At 40.6% G+C, this 22,239-nt stretch overlaps 1 protein-coding gene across 6 annotated transcripts in view; it reads left to right on the top strand.

Annotated features, from left to right (window-relative positions):
* FGFR1 (fibroblast growth factor receptor 1) overlaps positions 1-22,239 on the top strand; it is a 107,840-nt gene that overhangs the window by 72,446 nt on the left and 13,155 nt on the right. For 3 of the 6 annotated variants that reach the window (XM_069766890.1, XM_069766884.1, XM_069766885.1), the window contains 7 exons: positions 1,016-1,182; positions 2,249-2,372; positions 11,361-11,551; positions 13,652-13,802; positions 18,205-18,408; positions 21,761-21,905; positions 22,004-22,125. In XM_069766890.1, the coding sequence (XP_069622991.1) occupies positions 1,016-1,182; positions 2,249-2,372; positions 11,361-11,551; positions 13,652-13,802; positions 18,205-18,408; positions 21,761-21,905; positions 22,004-22,125 (1,104 nt within the window). Of the gene's footprint in view, positions 1-1,015; positions 1,183-2,248; positions 2,373-11,360; positions 11,552-13,651; positions 13,803-15,297; positions 15,443-18,204; positions 18,409-21,759; positions 21,906-22,003; positions 22,126-22,239 lie in introns of all 6 variants that reach the window. The other 3 variants (XM_069766887.1, XM_069766889.1, XM_069766886.1) reach the window with 3 other exon arrangements.

Genomic DNA, 22,239 nt, shown 5'->3' with positions numbered 1-22,239 from the left:
CATCAGGACAGGCTGCCATATGATCCTCCTCTTCTTCTCCGGTAACCATTTGCGTTTAGACAACACATACCTTAAATTCCTGTGGGATTCCTCTAGGCCCCATGCCATCCTTACTGAATAAAGCCTGGCTATAGTGTAGCATTTACCTTCTCACTACTGGGATGCCAACTTGTGAGGACTGAAATGAAGCTAGAGGCCCCACTGAATATGGAGTCCACCTACCATGTGTCATTGATACTCTCGGCTGAGGGGCATTTGGACTATGGCCAGATGGGAAGCAAGTTTGACACATGTTCCACAGTTATTTCTTGGAGATCCTCCAACTGTGGAACACTTTATGGCTTTCTAGTCTAAAACTTGTCAAACCATTTTACTTTATTTTATATTTTTTGGTAGGATGTTTAAAAAAAAAAAATAAAACCTTTAGGCAAAGCCGATGTACTGTGTTTTGTTTAGTGCAAAGCTTCTTGGAGAGAGAGGCATGACAAAAGAACTCTAGAGAAGTTTTATACTGCCCGCTAAGGTCCTGCGCTTAGTTTTGCCAGGAGCCTTTCTTTTATGACTTTCGAGCACCATATTAAAGTCAATACATAAATATAATGTACTTACAAAATTGTACAAAATACTTAGCAGTTAGGCTACATTATATCCTTTGATCATTTGGAGCTGTATGCACAATGCTGCATGTGTTCTGATAGATAAACCTTACAGACGGCACTTTAACTTTTTTACTCAACTCTAGGAGTCTTGGTGGACACCAATCCTTGTTTGATTTATGGATAAAGTTTGGTGTCGTGTTTCACCAAGCTGTTTGATCAGTTGTAGGCACAGAGTAATAATAGTAATTTATGAAATTATTTTCAGCCATATGATTATCATTAAAATGGTTATTCTATTTGTAGTATAAAATGCTGTAGAGCTGGACTGTTACAAATGGGTCAGTCTTCAAGCTTGTTGATATTTTCCAATACCAACCAGTACACCTGATTTTATTTTTCCTTTTCATTAACTACAGGACCTTTTTGGGCAAACCCAGAGAAAATGGAGAAGAAACTTCACGCTGTTCCAGCAGCCAAGACCATAAGATTCAGGTGTCCAGCAGGTGGCACACCAATGCCTACACTACGTTGGCTGAAGAATGGCAAAGAGTTTAAACCAGATCATCGGATTGGTGGATATAAGGTACAAACAAAACTAGGCTTAAACATTGACTCTACTATTCACTATATAGTGACTTGTGGGGTATGCGTGTCAACACCGGAGATGTTCCACTTTAATTGGGTTGCTGCCAGGGCATGAGATCACCTAGCGTGCCAGACTGGGCTTTGAAGTGGGACCATCTTCTTTTTTTTTTCCTGCCCAGCATGCTGTCCAAGATGTCTGAGCTGGTTTAGAAGCTGACGCTCATTAATCTCTCCCCCTGCTGATTACTGAGCTTGTTAGATGGTTCAACAAACTGAGGGTAATTAACAAATAGATGGAAAGGAGAAAGTGATTGTGGTGACATTCTTCTCCCACCTATTGCTCCTGTTCTTCTTTTGCAGATGATCATCTTGTATATCCGGTCAAGTAGATGATCTTGCAGTTCCTGCATTACTGTTTAGTACATGTAGTGCTTCTATTTGATAGGATGCTCACATTAAGACATCTCAGATATGTTATAACTTAATTATCATACCATTCCCTTTCACTGACTTATCTATGGGGCGTAATTTAGCACTGGGCTGCAAAATACTGAACCGTGTATGGTGCCAGATCAAACACCATGGTTCCGATTCATCAAGGCTAATATTTCATACTCCAGTCTTTGATGTGTTTACTGGAAAAAGATTCCTGAAATTCATTAAGAAGTGTGCAAATATTAATGAAATTGGAGCGTTTTTCAGCTGCCATGCGCCACCGCAAAATTTTTACTCCAGTCCCTGACTGATGTACTTTAATCGTAATTTTTGCCACTTTTGTGGAATAAAGTTATGCTTAATTTGTTCAAAACCCTCCCTCTTTTTAGCAAACTTATGCACACTTTAAAAAAAAAAAAGTTGTCGGGGAAATAAACATCAAAAAGTTGTAGCAATTTTGCCCAACTACCAGTTTTGCTAAAATTTTGCGACATTTCAAACCGCTCTGTCAGAATTCAGGCAAAAAGGGTTTGAGGAATCCAGCCTCTTGAGTGCTATCAAGATCAATTTGATTTATCGATTTTACAAGCAGTCAACCTAAAGTAACTCCACACTCTGCTCACTTCCAGGTCCGATCTCAATCTTGGAGTCTTATTATGGATTCAGTCGTCCCATCTGATAAAGGAAATTACACGTGTATTGTTGAGAACAAGTATGGCAGCATCAACCACACGTACCAGCTTGATGTAGTCGGTAAGTACCCAAACATTTCCATTAGCTTGGAAAAAAAAGATGTTTTCTAAGTCAATGAGTAAAGGTATCTCTACACCCATAGCTCCTCTTTTCTGCATTCCGCCAAATAAAACAAAAATCGAATTGATTGTCAATAATCATGATCACGGTCTACGATTGTTGCCCAACACCCAAAGTTGTTGTTTCATCGATTTCTTATTGTGGGAATTTTTGGGGATTGCCAAAACTTTGAGAACTTTTTTAATGGTCAGTTAGCTTGGCATGGCAAGAAGAGATCGCCAGAATTGAAAAAAGGGATTGCCAAAATGAGGCTACCCATTATCGGAATTCTTGTTTCTTTTTAACCAGAAGATCTCATTTTAGTTTAGCGCCACTCAGTATTTTTTTTCCCTTCTATTCATATGAATTTTTTTTTATCTTTATGCAGAAATAGAAGTTAATTTTGCTGAATTTGTATTTGATTTGTGTATATATACCGTATATTTAATGGATAGTTATCTTCTTATAACAAGTTTTACTTTACTTCGTTTACGCTGCCAACTTCTTCCCAGTTCTTTATTTTTTACTGCACATCCACAGAGTTTACATTGGCAGCAGTTCATCAGCTGTTCACAGACCACTTGTGTTACTGTTGCCATTGTTCTCCGGTCGGTCTTGAACTCAAAATCTTTGGCAGCTGTCTGCCCAATTGCATGCTGGGAATTTTTGATATACAGGTTTCTTTTGACTTGAAGGTCTTGCTTTATGGACTTCGTACAGGAAAACAATTTCCTGAGGGTCTGACACTTGGTGGGAATCCATAACATGCCGCCCTCTTACTGCCATGATATTCTGTATAGAGGAAACCTTTCCCTATTGTAAGTTCCCATAAACCTGGCCATAGACATCAGATAGCTCATCGACTCTTGTAAATACTCCCTATGCAGCTTGGCCAAAGCATTTATATTCTAGGGATGACACCAGATAAGTGGCTAGACACCTCTAGAGCACTGTAGAATTGAAATCTTGTCCAATTCCAGGTTCCTCCAAAAGCATTCCACGTACGTACGTACGTACGTACGTTCCATATTAATAAATTTCTGCAATGAACTTTGCAGCAAATCCCAGTATTAAAATTCCCAACAGGAATAGCCTTCATTCAGATGTCCGGTTTTCACATACGAGCACTATCCGGATGTTTCATGGACAGCACTCGCATCCGTGATAGACTATGGAGTCTTTCTCGTGTCCGCTATTTTCTCCAGACCTTGTGGTCCATAAAAAATCATGGAGATGTGTCCGATTTTGATCCAAGGGTCAGATGGATCAAAATCGCAAGTGCAAGTGAATGAGTTCATGACAAAATTGGACCACATTCGGATGACATCTGACAGCAATCCGATTTTCACGGACTGTCAAAAAGGAAAAAGGGTAGAAACTTTTTTTTTTCTTCTCACGTATAAGAAAAACACATGACACTCGGACCAAACTAGGATGAAAATAATCATCAATTTTTCACTGATTGTTACAAAGGAAAAGGTGGAGAATTTCTTTTATTTTTTTTAATTTCTCGACATATGAGAAAAACAGATGACGCTCGGACCACACTCTGATCAAAATAATCGATCCATTTTTCTCATCAGATATCTGAATGACACCTTATGATTACATTTTTATGGCAGTCTTTAGATTACACAAGTCACTTAAAGGTAAATTCCAGACATTTACATTTTTCCAGGCACCACAGGGACCACTACCTGCAATCGGCTTTTTTTCAGTGTTCCAAAACACTCCTCCACTAGGCCAAAGCTGAAGTATGTGTTATGTCGGGGTCACACTAGAGAGTGTCATGTGAGAAACTTGCGAATCAATACCCGGCACTCAGACCGGAGCGTGCAGCTGCATGTATTTCTATGTAGCTGAACGCTCCGAGTGCCGGCGGCAGTGCCAGGTATTGATGCGAGAGACTCCCGTGAGTTTCTCACATCACACTCACAAGTGTGACCCCGGCCTTAGCCTTGCCCTCCAAGCTGCACTGACAAGGGAAATTTTACAATTGTCGATGATGGTGGTTAGCAAATTTATTCTTCTGGTATTTGGCTTTCATAAAACTTTGATCCAGTCATGCGTGGATCATATGCATTTTTATGACTTTTGCTCATGCTTTTTTTATTTTTTTTATCTGCGAATTTACTACAATTCTACTGGGGAGATCAGATCCACCCAGAAATCTGAAGAGAATTTGGCATGTTGCAGATTTCAAACACGCACCGCTGGTCGGTTTATGCAGTGTTAGGCTATGCGCACATGTAGGAAATGTGGTGCAGAATTTTCTGCACTAAATCTGCATCTCCTGGCAGAATCCGCAGGTGCGTTTTTGATGTATGGGAGTGACGGCTCACATATCCCCCCCCCCCCTTGGACATGGTTTGGCAGATAAAATGGAGACCAAGTGTCTCGTTCAGTGTCTGTGGAGCGCCCAGTCAGGACAAGGGGGTTACTCGGTACCGGGTCCTGTGGTTCACAGGGGGATGTCATGGTGGTTGACCCGGTGAGTGGCCCTGGGATGTCCGTATAAAAGGGAAAGGTCTTTAAAGGGATAAGGTTTATGTTTGTGACGCCACCTGTGGTATTCGGTCAGGGTGACCGACGCTGCTTTAAGGGGTCCGCTGGGGTGACGTTATGGCAGCTAGATGGTACACCTTCCCACAAGTAAAGTATATCCCCAGGGCTTCCCAGTGTGTAGATGGTAGAATGGTGAGAGGTGCAGTGAAGAACGAGGACCCAGGATTGCAGTCTCTTTACCTTGTTTACTGTTGGTTTCAGCAGCCACAGTCCAGGGCACCAGATCACAGGGCAGGTAGAGTCCGGCCAGTTTGGAGGCAAGTCCAGAGTCCCCTTGTCCAGGTGGAAATCAATAGCCTTCTCTTGCGCTGTAGTGGAGTAGTCCCTTACTGCATAAGCTTCAAATAAGGTCCTCACAGATGTGGTGTCTCTCTTTGTCCCCCGTAGTCGGATAGGACAAAACCCATATGACTGGTGGCTTGAGGCTGTTTATAGGGACTCTAGCATGCCCCGGCCTCTGAGGGGTGCCACCGTGCCTCCTGGGTGTAGGTGCGGACAGGTAACGCGCAATTAGCTGTCCTGCTAATTAGCAGTCTCTCTGAAGTAAGGCATAGAGGTCCTTGCTACCTTGGTGTTCCGGCTACCGGTGTTCTGCACCTCCGAAGGAGGCAGCCTGTTCGGGGCTGGTCCCCTTCTGGTATCCTCTCCTGTGCCTTGCTTTCCTTCACGCTCGCTGCAATACAACTCTGCTTTCAAAATGTCTCTTTCTGGGAGCTGCAGCTCTTGAGGCATGCACAGCTCCGTGGACCCTCTCCTCCATCCTCTGACAGGAATTTGCTCCTGCCAGGAACAGCTTCCCTGAAGGACTGACTGACTTTCCCTACTGACTTCCAGTTATATATATGGGGATCAAAAGCTCCCCCTGGTGGCTTGGAGTATGAATGTAACATAGTAACATAGTTAGTAAGGCCGAAAAAAGACATTTGTCCATCCAGTTCAGCCTATATTCCATCATAATAAATACCCAGATCTACGTCCTTCTACAGAACCTAATAATTGTATGATACAATATTGTTCTGCTCCAGGAAGACATCCAGGCCTCTCTTGAACCCCTCGACTGAGTTCGCCATCACCACCTCCTCAGGCAAGCAATTCCAGATTCTCACTGCCCTAACAGTAAAGAATCCTCTTCTATGTTGGTGGAAAAACCTTCTCTCCTCCAGACGCAAAGAATGCCCCCTTGTGCCCGTCACCTTCCTTGGTATAAACAGATCCTCAGCGAGATATTTGTATTGTCCCCTTATATACTTATACATGGTTATTAGATCGCCCCTCAGTCGTCTTTTTTCTAGACTAAATAATCCTAATTTCGCTAATCTATCTGGGTATTGTAGTTCTCCCATCCCCTTTATTAATTTTGTTGCCCTCCTTTGTACTCTCTCTAGTTCCATTATATCCTTCCTGAGCACCGGTGCCCAAAACTGGACACAGTACTCCATGTGCGGTCTAACTAGGGATTTGTACAGAGGCAGTATAATGCTCTCATCATGTGTATCCAGACCTCTTTTAATGCACCCCATGATCCTGTTTGCCTTGGCAGCTGCTGCCTGGCACTGGCTGCTCCAGGTAAGTTTATCATTAACTAGGATCCCCAAGTCCTTCTCCCTGTCAGATTTACCCAGTGGTTTCCCGTTCAGTGTGTAATGGTGATATTGATTCCCTCTTCCCATGTGTATAACCTTACATTTATCATTGTTAAACCTCATCTGCCACCTTTCAGCCCAAGTTTCCAACTTATCCAGATCCATCTGTAGCAGAATACTATCTTCTCTTGTATTAACTGCTTTACATAGTTTTGTATCATCTGCAAATATCGATATTTTACTGTGTAAACCTTCTACCAGATCATTAATGAATATGTTGAAGAGAACAGGTCCCAATACTGACCCCTGTGGTACCCCACTGGTCACAGCGACCCAGTTAGAGACTATACCATTTATAACCACCCTCTGCTTTCTATCACTAAGCCAGTTACTAACCCATTTACACACATTTTCCCCCAGACCAAGCATTCTCATTTTGTGTACCAACCTCTTGTGCGGCACGGTATCAAACGCTTTGGAAAAATCGAGATATACCACGTCCAATGACTCACCGTGGTCCAGTCTATAGCTTACCTCTTCATAAAAACTGATTAGATTGGTTTGACAGGAGCGATTTCTCATAAACCCATGCTGATATGGAGTTAAACAGTTATTCTCATTGAGATAATCCAGAATAACATCCCTCAGAAACCCTTCAAATATTTTACCAACAATAGAGGTTAGACTTACTGGCCTATAATTTCCAGGTTCACTTTTAGAGCCCTTTTTGAATATTGGCACCACATTTGCTATGCGCCAGTCCTGCGGAACAGACCCTGTCGCTATAGAGTCACTAAAAATAAGAAATAATGGTTTATCTATTACATTACTTAGTTCTCTTAGTACTCGTGGGTGTATGCCATCCGGACCCGGAGATTTATCTATTTTTATCTTATTTAGCCGGTTTCGCACCTCTTCTTGGGTTAGATTGGTGACCCTTAATATAGGGTTTTCATTGTTTCTTGGGATTTCACCTAGCATTTCATTTTCCACCGTGAATACCGTGGAGAAGAAGGTGTTTAATATGTTAGCTTTTTCCTCGTCATCTACAACCATTCTTTCCTCACTATTTTTTAAGGGGCCTACATTTTCAGTTTTTATTCTTTTACTATTGATATAGTTGAAGAACAGTTTGGGATTAGTTTTACTCTCCTTAGCAATGTGCTTCTCTGTTTCCTTTTTGGCAGCTTTAATTAGTTTTTTAGATAAAGTATTTTTCTCCCTATAGTTTTTTAGAGCTTCAATGGTGCCATCCTGCTTTAGTAGTGCAAATGCTTTCTTTTTACTGTTAATTGCCTGTCTTACTTCTTTGTTTAGCCACATTGGGTTTTTCCTATTTCTAGTCCTTTTATTCCCACAAGGTATAAACCGCTTACACTGCCTATTTAGGATGTTCTTAAACATTTCCCATTTATTATCTGTATTCTCATTTCTGAGGATATTGTCCCAGTCTACCAGATTAAGGGCATCTCTAAGCTGTTCAAACTTTGCCTTCCTAAAGTTCAATGTTTTTGTGACTCCCTGACAAGTCCCCCTAGTGAAAGACAGGTGAAACTGCACAATATTGTGGTCGCTATTTCCTAAATGCCCAACCACCTGCAGATTTGTTATTCTGTCAGGTCTATTAGATAGTATTAGGTCTAAAAGTGCTGCTCCTCTGGTTGGATTCTGCACCAATTGTGAAAGATAATTTTTCTTGGTTATTAGCAGAAACCTGTTGCCTTTATGGGTTTCACAGGTTTCTGTTTCCCAGTTAATATCCGGGTAGTTAAAGTCCCCCATAACCAGGAATGTGTTGCATGTTTGTGATACCACTCTGACGACCAGGACCCTGGGGCACCACATCTGTGTCTGGAGAAGTGTGGATCTCCTGTGGGTTGGTCTTTGCTAAGGCCTAAAGCAGGGGTCCCCAACTCCAGTCCTCAAGGCCCACCAACAGGTCATGTTTTCAGGATTTCCTTTGCATTGCACAAGTGATGCAATTATTACTTGGGCAAGACTAAGGAAATCCTGAAAACATGACATGTTGGTGGGCCTTGAGGACTGGAGTTGGGGACCCCTGGCCTAAAGAACACTATCCTGAGCTGGCAGACCCGCTATATTTTATGGACTTTTTACTTTGTATTTTCACTTTGTGCTGGAAAAGGCTGTTCTTTTGTTTGGTTTCCTGAGCGGTTTGTGTAGTCCTTAATAAACCTGCCTGGACATTTTTATTAAACCGCTTCCCGTGCCTACCTCAACCACTGCCCAGTGAGTACAAAACTTTACAAATTGGTGGAGAATACCATCCCCTTTGTGGGAACTGTAAGACACATTTTGTTTTGTGCAGTGAGAAAACACAGCGTCAAAAATTGATGATGGTAACTTTAACCTTATAGTTAAAAATTGCACTTTAGTTTTCAACGGCACAAGAAAAATCTCAAAAACTAAGAGGGCTAGATTGGCACACACACACAAAAAAAATGCAAGTATAAAAAGTAGCAAATGATAAATTAGGTAAAAACATTTGGAAATTGCTGAACGTGCCAATGTTTCTGAACAGATAAGAGAGAGGCTTAAAAAAGGCCTCAAAAAGATGCAAAACCGATATGAATCATGTGGGGAAAAAAAAGAATCTCACAAAAATAAATCCCATAATTAATCGGTCCTTTGGTTTCCATGGGACATGAAAAATGTAGGACATGGGGAAAACGCATGAAAAAATGCCAATACAAAGAGCCGGAATAAAGTATTAGTAAAAGAGGCCAAAGGCTGTGACTATAACTACATAGGAGTCTATAAGGATGTGAAATAGCTCATCTTAACCTATAACCAATGTAATCTTGGTTTCGCTGTGTAGATAGATAAGTTTGACTGTTGTGAAGGTCGGCGCGGCACGGTAACCACGTGTAGCTAATTTATTATCCCGGCGGTATTATTATTATGCATGTATTCTACAGTGGTAAAAGTCCGCAAGATAATAAATACCTAACGTTACACTACACAATGCTGATTACATGTGTCGTGGAGCTGAGGTAATTTGGTGATTCCACCACGTTATATCATGGCTGAACGACATGTAATAAGTCTGCGTTGGACATTTTTCTAATTCCCCCACACAGATGTCTTCTATGATACGCTCCAGATTAAAAAAAAAAAAAAAAAAAACACAACAAAAATTTCACAAACAGCTGTGTTATTTGAGACGTGAATGGAAAGAAATCAGGCATTTTGTGCATGTTATGATAGCGCTCTGTCCGTTTCAATGAGAAGAGGGGGGGAAAGGGGAAAAAAAACTTGGTTGTTTTTCTGGCCTATAACTAACAAATCGTGAAATTATCCTCCATTTCCTCCAATAAGTAGCCAATTCTCCTCACAAGTATTTCCTTCATTCAACATCCGCCTTTAATTATCTGACATATTTTAGTTTTTCTCCAGCTTTCCTCCATTTCCACCTCACAGATCATATTAAATTACAGATATTTCCTGTGCAGGGGGCAATGTGAGGCCTACTTGAGGTGCTGAGTTTATTTAGACTGTCAGCTTTTTTTTTTTTCTTTTTTTTTTACCTTCCATCTCTGGTAGATTGAGTTCTCAAGATAGTTTAATTACGGTATGTCTAAATGCCAGAATAAATGACCGTACGCCGCTATAAAACATTTCCTCTTTTCTTTTATTTTTTTATTAGCCATGTAGTACCATAATGACTTTATAGTAAAACTATCTGGGTCTTCTGCCTCCCAGTGTAGTCATAACAACAATATTATTATTATTATTATTATTATTATATATATATTTTTTTTTACTACTACTACAATATTCACAATTGATTGTGTGGCTAATCTGATATCATAATTTAATCATCTGTATTAGTGTTTTTTTGTTTTTAACGTGAAGTTTTTGGATGCATAAGTAGATGCCTCTGAGGCCTCAGAGATCCATGAATCATGTACATGCTCTGTGTCATTCACAGAACTTGTACTTATTATAGTCTTTTTGGTGGTAAAAAATTATGGAGACATGTACTATTTTGATCGGAGTCATGGAAATTGCTCTGTAAGTCTGAGTCCGTGAAAATAACTGATAGCACACGGATGGCAACCATCCATGCTTTATCCATAACTAACATTATAATGTAAGCTTTGCAAGTTTTGTTTTTTTTGTTTGTTTTTCTTTAAAGGAAACCTTTCATGTCAAAAAATTCAATTAATCTGCAGATATGAGGTTAATCTGTAGGTTAATTGCGTTCTAAAGCACTGCAGCAGCTGCACTGATGGCCTGGCTACGAGGAAGAAATCGCAGTTTTTTTCCTCCCGGCGGCCTCCGGCTTTCAGTCGTAGAGGCGCAGCATTACCACTAGGTACATAACGAGCGGTGGCTGTAACCATGTCCTGGGATGGACTGAAATCCGGCTCTGTAATGATACTGTTGTAATTATACTGTCAGTCAGTGCTGGGAATTGGTTACAGCCATTTCTATATACTGATCGTTGACTGAAGCCACGCCTCTACAACTGAAGGCCGGAGGCTGCAGGCAGGATAAAACTTAATTTCCTCCAGGGAGCCAGACTTCCAGTGCAATGGCTGCACAGCTGTAAAACACTATTAACCTATAGATTGACCCCGTATTTACATCTTAATAGTGTTTTTGGACATGACATGTCCCCTTTAAACACTGATAGTAAAAACTAACTAACTAAATACTAATGAAAATTGGATCTAGAACACTGCTGAACAACCATCCTGGTTTAGAAGTGTGAGAAAAATCATGGATGTGTGAATGAGGCCCAAGTTAAAATCTTCTTCTTTTTTTTTCCCCTCAGAACGTTCCCCACATCGGCCAATCCTCCAGGCTGGTCTGCCGGCAAACAAAACGGTCACCATAGGAAGTAACGTTGAGTTTCATTGCAAAGTCTACAGTGACCCTCAGCCTCACATCCAATGGCTCAGGCACCTTGAAATCAACGGGAGTAAAATAGGAACGGACAGTTTGCCTTATGTGGAGATTCTCAAGGTATGCACAGGCAAATAACATGTTAAATGTGTCGGTGGTGTGATTTCTAAAGATGAAGAGGTTGAGGTGTCAAGCAGTCAGCTGCATGCATTAAGTGTGTCGAGCGAGGATATGTATTATTTATTAACTAAGGCATTGCTAAATATAGATCCATCCATGAGCATATCCTAACAACACGCCGACTTTGTGATCCAGGTTTCTCTTCCCCTCCATGTTTTGAACCGCACTACCTGTACTTCTTTAAGCCATTTTATATTTTGTGATTTATGAAATCTTTTCCTGTGCAGAACATGGTTTACAATTAACTGGAAGATCCTAGTCTAAACAAAGAACCAGATTAGGAACCTTTCACAAGCTGTCCCCATTTGCTCTGCAATCCATGGTGCAACTCAACTCGATTTTAGTCTGCTCCCTCCGTCTCTAAAAGGGTTGGTCCTACCAGACCTGTCCAGCATGTAAGGCTTCTTTCACACTTCCGTTTTCTGATGTGCGTCATTGTGCAGTAAAATGACGTATCGATGGACGCCACGAAAATAGTGAAAAACGTGTGTGACACATCCAGTGTAATGACGGATGCGTCGTTTGTGTTGTTGCCACAATGTCAATGGAGAAATTTCCATGAATCAAATGTCCGGGGACGAGAGAGAGAGATCGATATGAAAATCCTTCCGGGTATGCTCAGAGGGGAAAAACGTGATAAGTCGCTGGATTCCTGTGTGTGATGGTCAGCGACGGATCATGCGCCTATAGGCTTCCATTATAGCCGACGACGGACAGCGCAGGACCCGTCGCTGACCGATTTTCCGACGTGTAGAAAAAACGTTCCTCTGAACATTTTCTCCGCACGAAGGACCGCTATTTTCCGACGGATCCAGTGTACAACGGATGAAACGGATGGCCATCCGTCGCTAATACAAGTCTATGGGAAAATGCAGGATCATGCAAATTGCATTCTCAAAAAATGACGGATTGTGACGGGAGCTGAAAGACGGAAGTGTGAAAGAGGCCAAAGCGAGTGGAACCTCAAGTGATGGTGCCTGATTGTGGGGTGGACTTTTATGTCGGTTTCACACATCCATCATTCAATGTTTCAGTATGGTCTGGTTGGATGAGGCCTTCTCGGGCGATCCATATTCGGACCGTGAATGTTGGGTGTATTAAACTGACCCAAGTGTTTGTTGTTTTTATAAGACTTAGAAACGGTGGAGACCTAAAAATGTTTAAGAGCCAATACAAACTAAAATGCTACTAGGCTTTCATAGTTTCTAAGGTTGCTTTGAGTAAGATATATATATCTCTTGGCTGTCGATGGTAAGATGTCGGCTTTGTCTAAAAAAAGGTAACATTAAGACTGATATATATATAACATATATATAGCCGATGGGAAGACATTGTCTTTCTTAAAAAGGTGACATTAAGAGGTTGCTTAGCATTACCAGAGCTTCCTGGTTGATTCAGGGACAATTACTACTGTCCTGTGGGTACCGTGGTGCCCATAACTACCACAATTCGATGAATGTTACTGGTGGCATACTGTCCATTGGTAGTCACTTGAGTTGGTCTTCACAGGCTGCTCTTTTCCAGAAATAGTCCCGTATCTATCCATGTTGTGTGTAGCATTTAAGTGATTTGTAACAAATCAAATTTGTTCGGACTTTCCCAAAAATTTTTAATTTGCCGGAATGAAAAATCTTTAGGATTCAGTTCTCATGAATCCAGCAGAATCGCAGCCTGCTTTGCTCCCATTTTGTGGATTCATTTGAGGACATGGAAGAGGTTAAAAATCTAATAAAAGATTATGCTCACCTGACCTAGGTCTGTCCTTCAGTTGTTCTGCAGTGGCAGCCCCCTGTTTGGGCCTCCCTTTGCTTTTTATAGGTCTATAGTCCACATCTCCTGGCACTGACTAGGCAATATGCAGTCTCATAGTGCACAAAACATGCCATTGATAGAACATTCCAGTCTGTTCCAGAAGATCCAGGATGATCTGGGGCAGGCCTAGGACAGGTGAGGACCGTGTCAGTGGTTATGAGGTGATATGACATATAATTAGTGATGATGTTGCTCTGTTGACCCCCTCGTGTTATCGGTTTATTTCAGCACTCTGGGATTTATAGCTCAGACGCAGAAGTTTTGACCTTGTACAATGTGACAGAGGCAGAAAGTGGGGAATACATATGTAAAGTGTCCAATTATATTGGTGAGGCCAATCAGTCTGCGTGGCTTACCGTCACCAGACCCGAGATACAAGGTAAAAAAAAAAAAAAAAAAAAAATCGGTGGCACCTCCTGAGAACACCAGAAAACTCAAGTGAAATTTAGAATGTTGGAACATTTGCTCTGCAAAACTCTTGGCGGGCAAATTGTATTTCTCCCTTTTTTGTCTGCTTTACTTCCATGGAAAATTACTTGTGTGTGCGGCCTAGTTTCGTTTCTGATGCCCTTTCCTTAATTTTTCTGCCCTTTCCTTCATTTTTCTGCTCTTTCCCTGACAAATTTTATAACAATTGTCCATTATTCTTCGTTGACCAGATCAGCGGTCTCCAGCTAGGGGGAGACTCCCAGCGTTACTTGATAACTAAAGGTTGAAGACCACTGCCCTGGATTGACATTCTTCCTAATCTTTCCTAAATTACTGTTTCCCATTACTGCAAGAATCCATAAATTATATCACGTTGTAACCGTCCATCTGGAGGTTATAGATGATTTTGTCTATCAAGAGTGGAAAATCTTCTCTTTTCCAGCTGAACTGTTTAGAACTTCAGATTGCTTGGCTGCTCTTCTTGGCTCTCGGAGCTGGTCTTAGTCATATTGATTGCTGAAAGTGTTCCAAAATGGCTGTAACAGGAAGTAGTGCAATCTGATTCTTTGCTGTAGAGCTGGAGATTCATAACAAAGTCATGTCCTTTGGATTTATGTACATAATTGGAAATTATCTACTACATGCAAGTCTTAACCTTAAAGAAAATTTCCACCGAAACTTAAGAATTCCCAATATTTAGCCATCCAAGAGTCATGCTGGACATTTGCTGATTTTTTTTTCATTTGCTATATCTGTCTCTGAAAAGCTTTTGTAACTGTCAAAATGGCAATCATACCAAATCATATCAGACATGTAATCTGTAGCCCTAGCTCAAAATCTGTTTCTACTATGGGACATTAATAATGGTTGTTTAATCTGGCAGAGGGCCTTTGAACTCTCTTAGGTTTTCAGCCCTTAGTCAAACTACTCGCCATAGCTATGTACCCTGCAAATTTCTTTATTTTTACATAATTGGGAAGACTTCAAAATCATGATGAGAATAGCAACGTAACTTTGAGGGTTAAAATGACAGTCCGTATTAGTCGTCAACCAGCTTCTCACAAAATTAGTGGTTTTGATTATATCTAATATGTTGTCTTTTTTTCCTCTATTGATCTCTTTCCTATTCCTCCCCTTTCTTACGGAAACAAGCAAGGCTGTCACACTCGGGTCTAATTTTTCCATGTTGTCAATCTTTAGCATGTTTCAAGTGGGCAGGAGGTCTCGATTTTGGTGACGGGTTCAACTAAGGTAGCTTCTCTTTAGGTCAGGCTTAAGGGAGAAGTATTCTTCAAATCTTCTAACAAATTTCTTCCAGTGGTTTCTCTTCCTGTCCATGGCACCTTGCATGGTTTCAGGACAGTACCTGCCCACATCTCTTCTAGTTCTCACGGCATTTCGCTTGTCTATTTCCTCCCCCCTTTTTTCGATGCTGTTCTCTATAGACTGCAGGAGTCAACACCACCGACAAGGAAATGGAGGTTCTCCACCTGACGAATGTTACTTTTGAGGATGCTGGCCAGTATACCTGCTTGGCTGCTAATTCCATTGGGCACTCTTATCATTCTGCATGGTTGACCGTTCTTGAAGGTATATAAGGTTCTCTTCTGTCTTCTTAAATGTGGCATGCATTTCAGACCCAAAAGAATCCAGTTTTAGGTTAATGTACCCAAATTTTACTCCTTGACCGGGTTTTTTTTTGTCCTGGAGAAGAAAAACACATCTGGTTACTTTAGCACCATACCTGTCCACAGAATGTGTGTGGTACTACAGCCATGCCCTATTCATTTCAATGGAGCAGAGCTGGAATACCAGACACTCATTGGGCAGGAGAACTGCTCTTTTTGCAAGAAAGTAGTCAGGGTTTCTCTAATCTTGGTCAAACCCTTAACTTTTAAAGGAAAAACAAAAAAATCTAAATTATCTAGGCAAGCAATGATGGAGTTGTGCAAATAAACACACATTACCCATAGGAACATAAATTTATTAAAGTGTTGTGATCGTTCCATAAATCGTAGCGCTCTGTATTACATAGCGGGTTAGCAATTTCATGGGGAATAATTATGCCTTTTTGAGTCAGCCAAGTTGTATACAAGCGTAGGTTTTAATTCCCTTTTTAATATCAGCTGAAAGTCCCAATGTTGCCTACAGCCACAGTTTTTATTAACATCTACTCCAATTTTGACAGTATAATTCTAAACCTAAATAAATTAGAGGTAAAAAAAAAGTGAACACAAACTTGGATCATCATAATTACAACAAAATTCACTGAGAAACTGCTGTGCATTCTGTGTGCCATACCAGGCTAGCTTAAAGCAGTTGTCCACTTTTTAGATAATTCGTTTTTTTTGTTAGATCAGTCCCTTTATGATTAGCGGATTCCACTATATTCTGAGGGTGGAACTTTAGCAACTAACTGTAATCTATCAGCAAGCGTTCCTTTCTCCTGCAGCACCACCGCAGGTGAAATGAGGCACTACACCTAGTGAAATGAATGAGCGGTCATGTAGGGCACAGATGTGTTGCGTCTTCCAGAGTGAGAGATGCTTTTTGAAACCATACTCTTCCAGTAGATAGAATCCTCAGTGGAACATTCCATTCCATTGGCTCCGAATTCTCAAATGGGGTCTTTTGACATTTAGGTTTTCTTAATTAGGCAATACCTGTCCATTGGTTGTCTAATATTGGGCTGAGCTACAATTCATGACTCCAAACAAATGGGTCAAGTTTTTTCTACAGCCCCATTTAAAAAAATTATTGGGGGTTATGATATAAATGACCTGTCCTTTGGCAAGGTCATCAGTATGAGATTGGTGGGGATACCACATCCAACACCCCCACTGATCAGATATATTAATCTCCAGTAGCAATGGGATGTATCTAGTGAATGGAGCCAGAATGACGTGGCTCCATACTCTGTGTAGTGGGCGTTGTCTAGAGCTGCAGCTCCGCTCCTATTCATTTCAATTGGAGCTTCTTTTACGGTTTACATAAGGTCGCCACCGGAGCTAAAAATGACTGATCAGTGAGAGTGCTGGGTGTCGGACTGATCTAATTTGAGGACCTTTCCAGGGACTTAAGCCAGTCATATATCTTAGATGGCTGTCAGCCGAAAGATTGTTTGGCTGATAGCCATCACAGTCAACTCTCCAGTACACAGAAGCACTCGTTTGGCCGAGCACTCCTGTGTTGTCTATCAGAAAGCCACCGACTGACACACTGGCCGAAAACCTATCTATATGAGAACAATGTGATCACCCGTCCGAAATCAGACATGCCTGATCGACATCACTCCCAACCTTCATTTGGCTGGCTCCCCCATATTCATCAGACCCTCGGCCGAACCAGTCGTTGGCAGGTTCGGCCAACATAAGTCTGTGTATGGCTGGCTTTATCCTAACCTAGCGTATAAAAAGTCTTGTCAAATTTTTTTATCCACTAATTTCCAAAAAACATTCAAAATTCAAATAACCAAGAACCAGGCCCCACCAAAGTCAATGCCCTCTGTTTAATAAAGAGGGTTTTATTAAAAAGGACAAGTCCTTTCGTCACTGTTTTAATGCATCGCTATATCCTTTACCCCACCCTACATTCTGTGGCCTATCCGTATAAAATGTGCTTCACACTGGGACTTCGTATTTTATAATTCATAGCCGTAAAGTTAAGTGGAATATTTACCGTAGCTAGCCCACGTGACCTGTATTCCCCTACGTAACTCGCAATTGGGGGATTGCAACTAAATTTATAGGTCTAAACTGATTAACTTTGAAATAGCCCTAAAATTGGATCCTTTTTGGCTACAATGAAATGCATGTGTTGTGTTGAGAGCGCCAGTGTTTTTTTTGTTTTTTTTTTTCTTAACTTTTTCTTAGGTTTTTTTTCTTTTTTCACAATATTATACAAATTTTTTTTTAGTAACTATTACATTTTTTAAAAAGTTCAGTAGAAGTTTGAATATTTAATATAAAAAATGAAAAAAGGCACTGGTAGCTAATAGAATTTTCTTGTTGTGTTTCTGACGTCCTTTTCTGACACTCTTTGCATGGGTAATCTGAATATATGGCCGTTATTTCCTTAAGCCATATATAACTTCTCTCAAATTTATAATTTTTAAACATTTTGAATGCAATAATTAAACCATTTCCTTTGTTTTTGCATAATGTTTTAGTGATTATATTTGCATTGCATGTACATTTTGTAATTATATATACCAGTCAATGAGCTTTTACTATTGGTTATATAGAGAGTAATACACAATGTACAGATGTATGTGCATTCTGGTATATTCGATAATTAATTACCTTAAAAAAAATGTTTCTAAAAATGCACATTTTTTGTACGCATGAGTACAGCTACAGAGGATAAACCATCACTTATGAAGACCTCCCTTCATCTGGAGATTATCATCTACTGTGCTGGCGCCACAATTGTGTCAGCCATGTTGGTGACCATCATCATCCTTAAGATGAAACATCCGTCCAAGAAGACAGAGTTTCATAGTCAGATGGCTGTCCACAAGCTGGCCAAGAGCATACCGCTGCGCAGACAGGTAACAGAAAGTATATAGGGGGTTTATTATGCATTACCTACACCACACTTGTGAGACAGGTCTAGTGGATTGCAGTGCACAGGATCACTCATATCTGATATTCTTCATTTTCCGATTACCATAAATTCTAGAACTTCATTCTTATTATTATCTTCACTGCTGGGTCATACTGTCTTCATTACAGTATGTCTTCTGCATCTTTCCTTACTTCACCATTGAAATTATTAAAACACCAGTCCTGGCCCAAAGCATTTCTCTCTTTGACTACTGTAACTTATTCTTAGTTGGTATTTATCATTAACCTTTCATTAATTACACTGTTTGCTCTTAAATATTACTAAAATACTGGATCTCATCCCCAAAAGTCTCCAGCCTCGCAACTGCTGCTCCTTCCTACAACACACACACTCACCTTTTTGCTTTGTGAAGATCACCCATCTTCTGATCTTCTCATTTGCTGCATCTGTCCCCTGGAATCCTTTACTTAGGGCAGTCAACACCTAAACATCTCAGTGTTCCACAGGGTTCCTTCAGATAAGGATCTCCACGTTGTTTTTGGCTTACTTTTAGATGTATCCTTTCAAAACATCAATTTCTCCCTACTGTGGTCCCAACAATTATTTCTTGTGTGAGGAAGTGCTTCAGAAAAAATTAAGCATTACACAGTGCCCATTCACATGAATGAGTTGCCAGTGTGGTGTAGGTCAGGTCCTCCAGAGTGCGAGGTGTTCTTAATAACCAAACTTCATTCTGGTCCAGATAGGAGGATCTTGAACAGTCTATGTATTAAGTCTACCTTTATTAACTAAAAAGTATCTAATCGAGTACAGTTGTACTCAAAAGTTTACATACCCCGGCAGAATTTTTGCTTTCTTGGCCTTTTTTTTCATAGAATATGAATGATGGCACCAAAACTTTTTCTCCACTCATCGTTAGTGGTTGGGTGAAGCCATTTGTTGTCAAAACTATTTTTCTCCTTTTAAATCATAATGACAACCCAAAACATCCAAATGACCCTGATCAAAAGTTTGCATACCCTGGTGATTTTGGCCTGATAACATCCACAGAAGTGGACACAAATGGGTTTGAATGGCTACTAAAGGTAACATCCTCACCTGTGACAAGAGCTAGGAAAATTGTTCAGGATGCAAAGAAAAACCCATACATAACATCAGCTGAAATACTGGACTTTCTGGAAACTAGCGGTGTAGTCGTTTCAAGATGCACAATAAGGAGGCACTTGAAGAAAAATGGGTTGCATGTTCGAGTCGCCAGAAGAAAGCCAAATGACTCTGATCAAAAGTTCACATACCCCATTTTTTAATACCGTGTATTACCCTGTCTAACATCAATGATAGCTTGAAGTCTTTTGTGGTAGTTGTAGATGAGGTTTTTTATTTTCTCAGATCGTAAAGCTGCCCACTCTTCTTGGCAAAAAGCTTTCAATTCCTGTAAATTCCTGGGCTGTCTAGCATGAACTGCACACTTGAGATCTCCCCAGAGTGGATCAATGATATTAAGGTCAGGAGACTGATCCCCAGAGTGGGTCAAAGATATTAAGGTCAGGAGACTGAGATGGCCACTCCAGAGCCTTCACTTTGTTCTGCTGTAGCCAATGACCGGTCAACTTGGCCTTGTTTGGGATCGTTGTCATGTTGGAACGTCCAAGTACGTCCCATGCACAGCTTCCAGGCTGATGATTTCAAATTTTCCTCCGGTATTTGCTGATAATGTGCTGCATTCATCTTTCCTTCAACTTTGACCAAGTTTCCCGTGCCTTTGTAGCTCATACATAGCCAAAACATCAGCGATCTACCTCCATGCTTTACAGTAGGAATGATGTTCCTTTCATCATAGGCCTTGTTGACCTCTCTCCAAATGTAACGTTTATGCTTGTGGCCAAAAATTTCAATTTCGGTCTCATCACTCCAATTACCTTGTTCCAGAGACTTTGAGGCTTGTCTCTGTGCTGTTTTGCGTATTGTAGGAGAGATACTTTGTGGCATTTGCGCAGTAATGGCTTTCATCTAGCGACTCGACCATGCAGCCCGTTTTCCTTCAAGTGCCTTTTTATTATGCATCTTGAAACAGCCACACCGCTAGTTTTCAGAGAGTCCTGTATTTCAGCTGATGTTATTTGTGGGTTTTTCTTTGCATCCCAAACAATTTTCCTGGCATTTGTCACAGGTGAGGATGTTACCTTTAGTAGCCATTCAAACCCATTTGTGCCAACTTCTGTGCATGTTATCAGGCCAAAATCACCAGGGTATGTGAACTTTTGATCGGGGTCATTTGGATTTTTTGGGTTGTCATTATGATTTAAAAAGAGAAAACACAGTAGTTTGACAATAATGGATGGAGAAAAAGTTTGGGTGTTATCATTCATATTCTCAGAAAAAAGGCCAAGAAAGCAAAAATTCTGCCGAGTTATGTATACTTTTGAGCACAACTTAAACAAGACCACCCGTTTTAGAGAACAATAAAATTGTGCCTTTCTAAGACATTCTTATAATGTCTCCTAGTTTTATCACATTTATATTCAGTCAGTAAATGGGCTGCAAATAGACAACTTTTGATTTTAGGGATATTATTTATTTTTTAGGGATATTGTTTATTTTTCGACCAATCTAAATTAAGCCAAAAAGATCGAACACATGACCTTGAGTTATAATATTCTCCTTGAAAAAATATTGATAGCCCTAAAATGGGCCATTAATATGTGACTTCCTCTTGGGTTCCTGCTGATCAGTTGACTACTAGAGTGCCATTGTCACTTCACCTGTAGCTGTACCTGGTCCAAGGTGTGCCATAATAAGCATTGAAGATAAACACAAACCAGGGAGCCCCTCTCTACCTCCCTTTATAATAGCTATGTGCCCTAATAGGGACAGATGGACGGGTTTTTTTTCTGTGTTGCTTGGCCACCCTTTTAAGTCAGTAAACTTTTTTGTAAATACATTAAGTTTGCTCTGTGTGTTTTTGTGCCTACATCTCCCTGCATGACTGTTACTTAAAATAACTGCTTTGTTCCGTGCAATCCCTATACTTTCCCACTTCCTCCGTAACACCTCCAGGTAAATACTATTATCTCTGACTCATCCGCTAACCCAGATGTCATTGACTGACCTACTAACCACATTTATTCTCAGCTGCCATTTGTGTGTTTGTTTTAGAGCTAGGGCATCCAGTCCAGTTCTATTCTGAAGATCATTTCGTAAGGCTGAGCTTGGACTGTTTTCCAAACTAGGCTGAAGTCTATTTCTTTTAGTTTTTTATTTAAAGAACACTGAATTTCTTAATGAAATGTGTAAGAATCGTAATCGTATGATAACCTGCTGGTTTTGACATTCTAATACAGGTATCTGCAGACTCAAGTTCTTCAATGAACTCCGGAGTTATATTGGTAAGACCTTCTCGACTGTCATCAAGTGGTACACCGATGCTGGCTGGGGTGTCAGAATATGAGCTTCCAGAAGACCCCAGATGGGAAGTAGCAAGAGATAGGTAAGTAAACCCTAATAACTTCATATCTATGTGACTTTCTTTCCTCCTTCAAACTACCTTATTCATCTACAGATGGTTGACACTGTTCTTCCTCGTAGGTTGAGTCTTGGAAAGCCGCTTGGAGAAGGTTGCTTTGGTCAAGTAGTTTTGGCTGAGGCCATAGGTTTGGACAAGGAGAAACCAAACAAGGTCACCAAAGTTGCAGTGAAGATGTTAAAATGTGAGTATTTGATGTTTTGTTGGATCCATTTCCTTGGTTCACATTTGGATCAAATTTCCTCCTGTCTCACAGTGTTGGAATGTTTCTTGTGATGCTTGTCCTTAACCCCTTTCT

The sequence above is a fragment of the Ranitomeya imitator genome, chromosome 4, assembly GCF_032444005.1.
Source record: "Ranitomeya imitator isolate aRanImi1 chromosome 4, aRanImi1.pri, whole genome shotgun sequence".
Taxonomy (NCBI): domain Eukaryota; kingdom Metazoa; phylum Chordata; class Amphibia; order Anura; family Dendrobatidae; genus Ranitomeya; species Ranitomeya imitator.
Note: the sequence above shows the minus strand (reverse complement) of the source record. Positions and strands in the feature narration are given on the sequence as shown.